At 38.5% G+C, this 10,433-nt stretch overlaps 3 protein-coding genes and 1 non-coding gene across 4 annotated transcripts; all 4 read left to right on the top strand.

Moving 5' to 3' along the window:
• Window positions 1-88: 88 nt before the first annotated feature.
• Window positions 89-160, top strand: VTP21DRAFT_t344. The gene has a single exon. It is a non-coding gene; the product is annotated as a tRNA-Asp (tRNA).
• Window positions 161-1,421: 1,261 nt separating this feature from the next.
• Window positions 1,422-3,189, top strand: VTP21DRAFT_8873 (uncharacterized protein; the record flags this gene model as incomplete). The annotated part of the gene is made up of 7 exons (XM_069399770.1): window positions 1,422-1,806; window positions 1,885-2,137; window positions 2,208-2,280; window positions 2,337-2,614; window positions 2,695-2,793; window positions 2,858-2,999; window positions 3,061-3,189. The coding sequence occupies 7 exons, from the start codon at window positions 1,422-1,424 to the stop codon at window positions 3,187-3,189; spliced, it is 1,359 nt and encodes a 452-aa protein (XP_069245764.1).
• Window positions 3,190-3,534: 345 nt separating this feature from the next.
• Window positions 3,535-7,449, top strand: VTP21DRAFT_8872 (uncharacterized protein; the record flags this gene model as incomplete). Its single annotated transcript, XM_069399769.1, has 10 exons — window positions 3,535-3,808; window positions 3,898-4,166; window positions 4,235-4,341; window positions 4,402-5,113; window positions 5,175-5,267; window positions 5,325-6,224; window positions 6,295-6,648; window positions 6,725-6,872; window positions 6,954-7,217; window positions 7,289-7,449. The coding sequence occupies 10 exons, from the start codon at window positions 3,535-3,537 to the stop codon at window positions 7,447-7,449; spliced, it is 3,282 nt and encodes a 1,093-aa protein (XP_069245763.1).
• Window positions 7,450-7,762: 313 nt separating this feature from the next.
• Window positions 7,763-10,425, top strand: VTP21DRAFT_8871 (uncharacterized protein; the record flags this gene model as incomplete). The annotated part of the gene is made up of 3 exons (XM_069399768.1): window positions 7,763-8,830; window positions 8,891-9,570; window positions 9,624-10,425. 3 exons carry the CDS (start codon window positions 7,763-7,765, stop codon window positions 10,423-10,425), a joined length of 2,550 nt encoding a protein of 849 aa, XP_069245762.1.
• Window positions 10,426-10,433: the final 8 nt, after the last annotated feature.

The following is a 10,433-nucleotide window of genomic DNA, read 5'->3' as shown; positions in this document are numbered from 1 at the left end:
TTTTCAACAAGATTCTGAGATTACGAATATCTTATCCTTATTCTATATACTATCTTATATTATACGTAACAATTCAACAGATGTGAAATCTTCGGTAGTATAGTGGTTAGTATTCCCGCCTGTCACGCGGGCGACCCGGGTTCAATTCCCGGCCGGAGAGATTTTTTATTCATTTTTAATAGATTGTTGTTTTAGAATCCACATCTACTTTAATGCCACATTGATTGACTTTATGGATATATTCTACTCTATCATTATAGTTCTTTTGTTTTAATTTTGTATCAGTTAATTTTAATTTTATTATTATCACTAGACTATCAAATTTCTTTGCAATTACAGATATAATCTGAGGCGCAGTTGTTTAACTATCTCTTCTACTCTCCAGTAGGTAGATCATCAAATGTAAAAAAATAATGTCAGCCGATTTCCAGTTACCACCGCCAAGGGGCTCATCTGCTATCCCTATAGTGGCACCAGCAGATAAATCGGAGAGCGAGCAGCCACAAGCAAAAGTCACGGTCACATCAAAAGGTTGTTGGAGTTGATGAGATTTTAATCTTTTCTGGAAGCCTCAAGTGAAATTGGAGTTAATATCATTAAATTTTTAAAGTATCGACAGCAACAAAACAACGCACGTGCCGAAATCTGATTATACATGGATACTGTAAATATGAGGGGAAAGGATGCGAATTCAGCCATGAAACGGTTTTTATTATCAAAATTATCTGATTCTAAACTCGCAATTCGGCACTAATCTGTGACATTATTAGGGTAAATCTGCGCAGACTTCACATGCAGATATCTCAAAATCAAAACTACGAGTGACATCCCCAGTTTTTCGACCACCAGCTACAATTGGTGACTCAGAAACGATATCAAATATTCATGCTCCAGCATTTGTACCCTCATCTTTATTCGTTCATAATGAGGATTCTTTTGATGACAATGAAAATGAATTAAAAAATAATTCATCTAGGTAGGTATAGATTTATTTACTTTAAAAAATTATCTCTATCTACAGCATATTTAAATTTATTTTAGTAACACGTTTTTTCAGCCCTCACCTTCCTCGTTTTATTCCTCTGGGAATGCTAATTTCTGGCCGGAGCAATCCACAGCTTTGCCTAGCTTTGCTGATTCATTTTCTCATCTTGGAATAGGAACTGAGATAGTTGGTGATGTAAATGCTGATTGTAGTTGGCAAGTAAATAAGTGTGGTGGAGCTTAAATACACATATATTTCTTACTAGGCACTGAGTAATTATGCAGGGGTTCAATCGACACTTGTTCCGCCATCTGTGCCCGCGCCAGTCTCTCGCGTTCCTGTCGCAGCTTCCGAAGGCTACTATATAAATCCACTTCAGTTCCATCGCTATGCTACTTCACTTCCTCATGTAGCTAATCTCCACCCTCGACAGAGAATGATGCATGCTTTTTTCTTATCAGACAATCTACGCGACGACCTTCGTGCCACGCACGAGCAAATTATTCGCAGTGTTGATCCGCAAATATATAATCTGCCTGCTGAGGTGTATACATACCATTCTTTGCTTCCGCTTGAATCTCTTCAATCCAGTGAAGCGGACACACGAGCAGCAACATCTTCTAGAATATTTGGTTATCCTACATCAGCCTATCGCACAACCTCGAGTGTTGATGGGGAAATGTACACTTTGCAACGTGTTGAAGGTTTCCGTTTGACAAGTGAAGCACCAATGGCAGCAGTTGAGAGTTGGCGAGGAATTAGCCATGCAAGTATTGTTGGTCTACGAGAGGCATTCACAACTAAGGCGTTTGGAGATCATTGTAAGTTAGTTTTGAGCAATGCTACTGTTGTTTATTCCCATGTTTTCACAAAACTTTTTAATTCTTATATTCTTATAGCTCTGGTTTTTGTCTATGATTACTATCCAGGTTCAATTACACTGTATCAAAAGCATTTCGTTCTTTCTAAATCTCTTTTTCCCACTTCTCCGTCAATTCATGGAATTGAAAGTGCTCCTGGTGGTCCCATGCCTGAAGCAGTCCTTTGGAGTTATATCACTCAACTCGCCTCAGCATTACGAGTAATCCATAAGGCGGGACTCGCTGCACGGGTCTTCGAGCCAAGCAAAATACTGATCACTGGGAAAAATAGGTAAGACTTAATGACTCTATTGATAATAAACCAAGTTTAAATAAATCATCATTTTAATGCTTAATTATAGACTTCGAATTAATTGTTGTGGGATGTTAGATGTTCTTCAGTACGACTCCGACACAAAACTTAATCAAATGCAGGTAAAACGGACATTTATTTTTCATATCAAGGACTTAAATAATTTTGGATTTCTCAGCAAGAAGATTTGGTTCAGCTTGGTCGCTTAATACTTGCTCTTGCTACCGGTTCGCTTTCACTACTTGCACCTCTTCATCACCACCAAAGTTCTCATCACATACACCATCTCCGCGCCAAAGCAATTGAACTTATCACACGGCACTATTCTCCCGATATTAAGAATTTACTTAACTACTTGCTACGACCTCCTGGAGCAGTAGTTGCGCGCAAAAGTGTAGACGATATTGTTGCAATGGTGGGGCCTCGTATATTGCATGAGCTGAATAGTACACAGCAGTGAGTTTTCCTTTTGACTATTGCTGAGCTTTACCAAAATTGATTTTTACAACTATGGCTTGAAATTTTCTTAAAAATAGTTATACAGATTTTTTAGAGGATGAGCTTAATACTGATCTTGAGAATGATCGACTTTTGCGACTAATGTGCAAATGGGGATTCATGAATGAAAGACAGGAGTATGAATTCTTTCTAACTTCGATTCCGAATAGAACTCTATAACTCAACTATGTTTTTTATTAGGTATGACCAACCTCCGTATAACTGGTCCGAATCTGGACAATGGTACCCAATCAAGTTATTCCGCGATTATGTTTTCCACGCAGTAGATGAGCAAGGTAGACCAATTCTGGATTTTGGGCATGTTCTAACATGTTTAAACAAGGTAAATAAGTGATTTGAAGTTATCCAGATTCACCATTTACCTATCGAGCTCCTACCTTTAGTTGGATGCCGGTATCGATGAAAAAATAACTCTAACTTCTCGTGATGAACATACATGGATAATTGTAACGTACCGAGAGTTACGAACAATGATGCAAGATGCGTTCCGAGAGCTGGTGGTAAAGAAATAGCAATTTGCTGAGGAGAAATAATTTGTGATTTACCTTGAAAATTGGAAGAATTACTGCTTTTACTTTTGTATATTTTTTTATGTATTTTTTTATATTAAAAGCGTAATTTTGAATCCAGCAAGAGAAAACAAATAAATATGCTGTTTTCTTTGTTAAAATATCAAATAGTCGAAATATAATTAGTATTACATATTTTCTTTTTTCCATCTTTTTTAGTATAAAACCAATTTTCAATAAGATTTTAATAATAATGATGGTGAAGAGAGTTAAAAATATCAAAATAAACAGTCACTATATTAATTTGTAATCGATAATTGCTTTGACCCTTTCAAAATCCAACACTAAATGAACGGTGAAAAAGACATCGAGGCTTCCACAACAGAAGAGAATGGCGCAACAGTTAGCAGGAGATTGAGACCACGTCGAGGGGGCACAATAACACAATTAACAGCACATAATGAAAACAAAAATACAGGATCACTAATGGACACTGATGATATTTACTGCACTGTTGAAACACAGACGGATTTAGATGTCAAAGATAAAAACATTAAAGTGCTTAAGGATCGTTTGATAAATACCGGAAAACTTATAAAAGTTTGCGAGAGAACAAAAGAAGGTACCTCTTTCTATCCTAGACATTTTTTATAATTCTATTCTTATTTGAATTGATCTATTTTCACTCCTTGATTTTTGGGTATTTCATAGAAAACGCTCAGTTGAAGGCAGAAATTGATGCGCTCAGGAACAACATAGCCATTTTGAACGCTCAAAAGGAGACGTTGCAGAAGGATCTCGATAAAGAGCGCGCTAATATTGAGCAATTCAAAACTGATTTTGAATTAACGGTATCACGAGCGGACACTATGGAGCAAGAGCTAACATTACAACAGGCAAGCAGGAATTTGGCAGAGGAGGAGCTTGAAAAAGTTCGAAAAGAATGTACGCAATCGCAGAATAGTTTGAAATCTTTGCAGGTAGTATAAAGAATAGGTACATATCCTATGAACGTTTTTTTTAATTGATTCTATAAATAATATTATAGTTCAAATTCATGCAACTGGAAGAAATGCTTAAAGAAAACGAATCCGATATAACGATTGATAAATTAAAAAAAGAAAATGCAGGAATGGCAAAAGAAATTCAATCAAAGTGGGTTATATTATAAATATTAGTATTTATATTATTACTTAATTACATAAAACTATTTAGGGACGAGGTTATAGGGACTCTTTCCAAAGAATTAACAGATATTAAAGAAAAAATGAATAGGTCACCGGACCCTTATATTACCCGTAAAATTGAAGGAGAAACCCATACTGAACTCACTACAAGCCATTGCAGTCTCGAGTTATATCAAGAGGAAGTTTTGCGTTTACGTGGACGAATTTCAGAGCTTGAGAAAGAAAATTTAGATCTTCGCAGCTACCAAAAGCCTTCTGAATCAGCACAGGCTATGGAAGAAGCATACGTCAAACTAAATTCTGAAGTTGAGCACCGCAAAAGACTAGCAGACAAATGGGAGAAAGAGGCAAATCGGTTGAGGCAGGATCTCGAGACTTATAAAATTAACGACCAACGCCTTTATGCAGATTTGGCTTCGGAGAAGGAGAGGTTGAATAGAGAGTTAATTCAGTTGCGTAGAGAATTGCAGCAGTGTCGAGAGCAAACCAAATTTACGGTAGACAATGAAAGAGAGCATATTCGACTTGAAAAAGAGTATTTGAGTGAAATCCAGAGGCTTAAGGGTGAAATCGAAGGGCTGAGAAAACCCGCTGCCAATATCCCTAAAAACCACATAGTTGGGATTGAAAATATCTCCAATACTAATACTTCAACGGATCATAGTCAACGGCAGATAAAAGCTTTATTGGGAGAATTGGAAGATATTCGCAATGAGAATGAAAATCTTGTTCAGGCAAAGGTAGGCTGATATTTATATGGTATTTCCAGCTCAAAACTAAGAAATTATTTATTTTTTGTAGATCGCACTCCAAGAACTTGCAACAGAGCAACAGGTTTGCATCCAAAAATTAAGAAGCTCTTTACGCGAAGCAAAGAGTATATCACGCGCAAACGTAAGTAATATTGTAAATAAATAAAAATAAGCTCGGCTTATTTTTTTTATTCTTCAGGCATTTCAAGAGCCAATTTTGAATGATCATCCTCGTGCACCCACAAATTTATCGAACACTACTCCACATGCCTGCACTTCAACTGATATCGCTGTTATGTCTCCTCCCGCTCATGCCCCCATCCCTAATATTCCTCCAGTTAATTCTGTAAGGAATGCGTCGTTTAAAATGCTCAATAACGAGACTGATCTTGAAAAATACCCTGTGCCTGATGAGGACCAATGCCCCGATCACTTGAACGCTAAACTTTCGAATCGTGCAACTACTCGAAGACAATCGTTAACATCGCCAACGAAAAAGCCAGTATTTACTGCAAATATAAAGCCATCGTTCATAGAAATACAACCAAAAGCTATCCCATCCACAATTTCTGATATTATAACTGAACACACGACCAATGAAAAGCATAAAGGTTCTCGTGGAAAACGCAAGATTGCTACATCAACCGATGGATCATTGACAAGACGTACTAGACAAAAGACTTCAGTTGAGGATAATAAAATAGGCAAACAGGAGAACACAGTCAGTGGCTCTTCAATGGTTGCAAAACAGAAAAGCTCAAAAATTGAAAATCGGATTGGATCGCTAACGAGTACGCCAATAGATAGCTATGCGTTTATTCGAGACAACTTATTTAAGCTATTGACTTCTCCACTCGAAACTTTTGAGACTCTCGAAGACATTGCAGAATATACCAGGACCCCCAAATTAAACTTGTTGCTACGAGCTTTGGAAGAAATTTGGATGTGCATGGAAACGGGGTGGCAGATAAATGACAGTGATAAAGATATGCGTGCTCACTCATATGAACCACTTATTCCAAGATTTTCCATATGTGGACCTGAGGTAGAAGCTAATATAATAGCATTCTTTGTTGGCCTGCTACGGACGCATCAAAATGTAAATAACCCTATTTTTTTACATATTATTTAATTACCTGACATCTTTTTATTGGTTTTAATTCATGTAGAGTAACTTCTTAGAGCGCTTTTATACCTGGATTACAGAAGCAATATTCCTCAAAATCACAGCAGCTCAGATCCCTGTAGCATGTCGTATGTGCCGTGCATTTGTCAACTTATGCCGTCTTACTAATGATCTTCAACCGGCACGTACTTTCGTCTACGATTTATTGCGTGAAACTGTGGAAGGGGATGCCACTCTTGCTATACTGCAAAACGTGGCACAGATATGGCCACCCGTGCTTGAAATGCCACAAAAAAGCCTCGAGTTAGCACAACTGAATGGAAGTGCATTAATGTTTCAAATGTTATACGCGATAGTAGCTGGATTATGTTTGTATGAGTTCCCTGACAGTGACTACGTAGGTGTTTTAGCGCATCTTCCGTGACGATTGTCAATATCTAATCTAACGTGGTTTTAATACTAATGTTCAATAGTCTCGTCCACTTCAGAACACGCTTGAATCGTTGTGCCACTGGGATGATCTCAATCTTGCTCCGTTTCTTGACGAGGCAATTGAATCTACAGTGGAGATATTGAGATCAAGAGAGTTCCGAGAGATGCTCAGAAATCATGGGTCTGAAGGTAATATTTTGTCTATAACAGAAATCTATATCAATAAGAGCAACTTAAATATTTTTTTTTTTACTATCATGTGTTCAATAGCTTCTATGAATGATTATTGCTTCTGTATGATAAAATCGATTGAGCTTGGCACATTCTACACTGGTGATTGGGATAAAATATATGATGAGGTGATATGTAAAGTGTTGTATCGGCTGATAGATGAAGAGGAGAGTGAATTATCGCTAGCAATGATGTGTATTGAACTGCTGGGTTCAATAGGGCGAAATGCTCTGATGGAGGAGGTGAGTAAAATAGGTGTGCAAGAAATGAGAGAGCGAATAAAAAAATGCCTTAATCCTGCTGGTAAAATACGATGAATCTATTTAATATTTGTGACAACTCTATAAACCTAATGTATCTATACCCTTTTTTAGTTAATCCCTTGTTGCAGAATCAGGCTGCTCGAGCTATCTTGCTACTATCGAATGGCCGGGTCGACCCATTAGTACACGATGTAGTGGTGTGGTGCAGAGAAGCAGAGCGCGTTCCACATGAGATTGAGGACGCTTTAAAGATTATTGAGTCAACTCGCTGATTGCTAAGTGTATTTGGTATTATAAGCTTACATGTAAATCCTATTGACTTACATATTAACTCCCTCTCGAAACCCTGCTACGGGCCAATATTGTCATTAAATTATTGATATCTCTAGTTTGTTTGTATTATTGGTTTCTTGTTTTCCCGCGCCAAATGTGATTTTATTAATTATTTATTAACACATTTTTCCTTTCTTGGTAAGAGCCGTGTATCCTTCCTGAAAATAAGTTTGTGCGTAATATAATATATCCTTCAGATAAGCAAAATTAGCATGTTGCGCGTATCCTTTCCACTATGAAAATATATGCGAGATGAAAATTGTTAATTATTTCTACGTATTCATTATTACAGGAATAGCAAATTTCACATTGATCGACTCTCAAGAACGTTCTCGATTCAATTTAAATGGAGAGTGGAAATTTATTCGTGAGGATGTAGTAGGAGCCGAGAGAGTCAGTTTCCGTGAAAACAACACATGGGAATCCGTCACGCTACCACACACATGGAACACACTAGATGGAGAGCGAGGATTGGGGTCGGGATATTACAAAGGCCCAGGATGGTATAGGCGCGTACTTGATTTGTCTAATTTTTTGGGTGACGATAAAGGCGAAAATCTTGTCTATTACCTCCATTTCAGCGGTAGTAATTCTATAACTGATGTGTATGTTAATGGTCAACACCTGGGTCAACATCGTGGGGGATTTGCGGCATTCAGATTTGACGCAACAAAAGCACTTCACAGAGAGAAGGAGAATTTCGTAGCGGTTCGCGTAGACAATACAATCAACCCTGACATACCTCCACTGAAAGCTGATTTCACCTTTTTCGGCGGTCTCTATCGGGATGTAGAAATGGTAATTGCTAATTCTCTTCATTTTGCATTACGTGATTATGGTGGCCCAGGTGTTTATGCAACTGCCAGTGATGTTACGGAACACTCCGCAGAGTTGACCATAATTGCGCGAGTAGAAAACGATATGAATTTAGTAAAGTCAGCACAAATACGCGTTAATGTCTTAGAATTGAATGGAAAGATATTTGCACAGTTCGATTCTCCGACATTTCACGTTCCCCCTCGAGAACAGATTCAATCCAATATCAAGACTGTTGTGCAAAATCCTCACCTATGGAACGGAATCCAAGATCCATACCTCTACCAGTTTCGAGTAGAGCTCGTTCTATCTGACGGAACAGTTGTCGACAGTATAACACAGCCTCTAGGTTTTCGCTCATTTTCGATCGATGCTGAAGAGGGATTTTTCCTCAACGGGAGATATTTGAATGTATATGGGGTTAATTTTCATCAGGATAGACTTGATAAAGGTTGGGCAATTTCGAATGAGGACCATGAAGAAGATGTAGATATTGCAATGGAGGTAATTAATATAGGTATTGATTTAATTTCAATCAATATTTATTTTCTTTAAACTCGTTAGATTGGAAGCACAGGTGTTCGTCTAGCGCATTACCAGCATGCTCAAATAACATATGATTTATTAGATCGCCGTGGCGCTATTGTTTGGGCTGAGATCCCGCTTATTAATCTTGTAACCGAGGCCACAGGCTTCAACGAAAATGCGATACAGCAATTGCGTGAGTTGATCAGGCAAAATTATAATCACCCATGCGTATTTTTCTGGTCCGTTGCGAATGAACCTCGCTTAACAACCAATGCTACGGATATTATGCAACAGCTAGCGATATTGGTGCATGAGGAAGATCCATCACGATTTTCAACGATGGCACATTGCTGTCGCCCAGACGATGATCCAATTGTCGAGCTCACGGATGTTCATGCTTATAATAAGTACTTTGGATGGTATATAAAAGAGGATGGCTCAGGTTTAGGACCATGGGCGACGGAGCTTCACATGAAAAAGCCACAATATCGCATTGCTGTTTCGGAATATGGTGCAGGTGCATCCGCAAACCATCATGGATATGATAGTGAGCAGCACCCCGAAACAACTGGTTACTACCACCCAGAAAGTTGGCAGGCCCTTGTACACGAGAATAACTGGGCTGCAATGAGAACTCGCAAATTTATATGGGGCAAATTTATCTGGAACCTTTTTGATTTTGGAGTCTCAGGGCGTGACGAAGGAGAAACTGATGGGTGAGTAGGACTACAAGGTCAAATAATTCAATATAACTTACGCTTTCATTTAGGCGGAATGACAAGGGCATAGTTACCTACGATCGGAAGATACGCAAAGATGCCTTCTTTTTCTACAAAGCACAGTGGACAAAAAAACCTTTTATTTATATTGCTAATCGTCGCTTCCAGTATCGACACCTGCCAAACACGAAAGTCAAAATTTACACAAATCTTGAAACAGTATCCCTTTTCCTGAATGGAGAGAAAAAGGCTGATAGCGTCGCAGTTCCTGCAGATACTCGAACGTTAATATTTGAAGAAGTTGAATTGAATCGGGGTGAAAACGAGATTCAAGTGAAGGGAGAAGGCGCCGTGAGCGATAAAGTAGTATGGACTTTTCATCCACACTTTCGAATAAATTCCGGAGCACGTTCGACCATGATGCTTAGTAAAGATGGCCAGAAGGTGTTCTGGGATACCGACCATTATGTGCAAGGTGGTACTTCGAATATCACTCTCCCGGCGCAATTTCCTCCTAATAATGGCACGCTCAAATATCCTGAGATTTATTCCACTTATCACCGAGGCAGCAAGTTCTCATACCGTGTACCTGTACTTGACGGAAACTATTCATTGAAATTATATTTCTTCGAGCCCAATGCCACTACTCTCGTAGGAGAGAGGCCAATGAATGTACGTGTTGGTCAAGAAACAGTTTCGGTGGATGTAATCAAAAATTCTCCTCAGCGGCGTATATACACATCATCTCTGACTGTATATGTAAAGGGCGGTTGGTTAGAATTAACAGTAATTGCCACAGGAAAATTGCACGCGGTGTTAGCAGGGTGGGAAGCTGTGCTTAAGTCTGAATAATATGTAAT

This window comes from Calcarisporiella thermophila (genome assembly GCF_041956535.1).
Source record: "Calcarisporiella thermophila strain CBS 279.70 unplaced genomic scaffold VTP21scaffold_40, whole genome shotgun sequence".
NCBI lineage: Eukaryota > Fungi > Calcarisporiellomycota > Calcarisporiellomycetes > Calcarisporiellales > Calcarisporiellaceae > Calcarisporiella > Calcarisporiella thermophila.
Note: the sequence above shows the minus strand (reverse complement) of the source record. Positions and strands in the feature narration are given on the sequence as shown.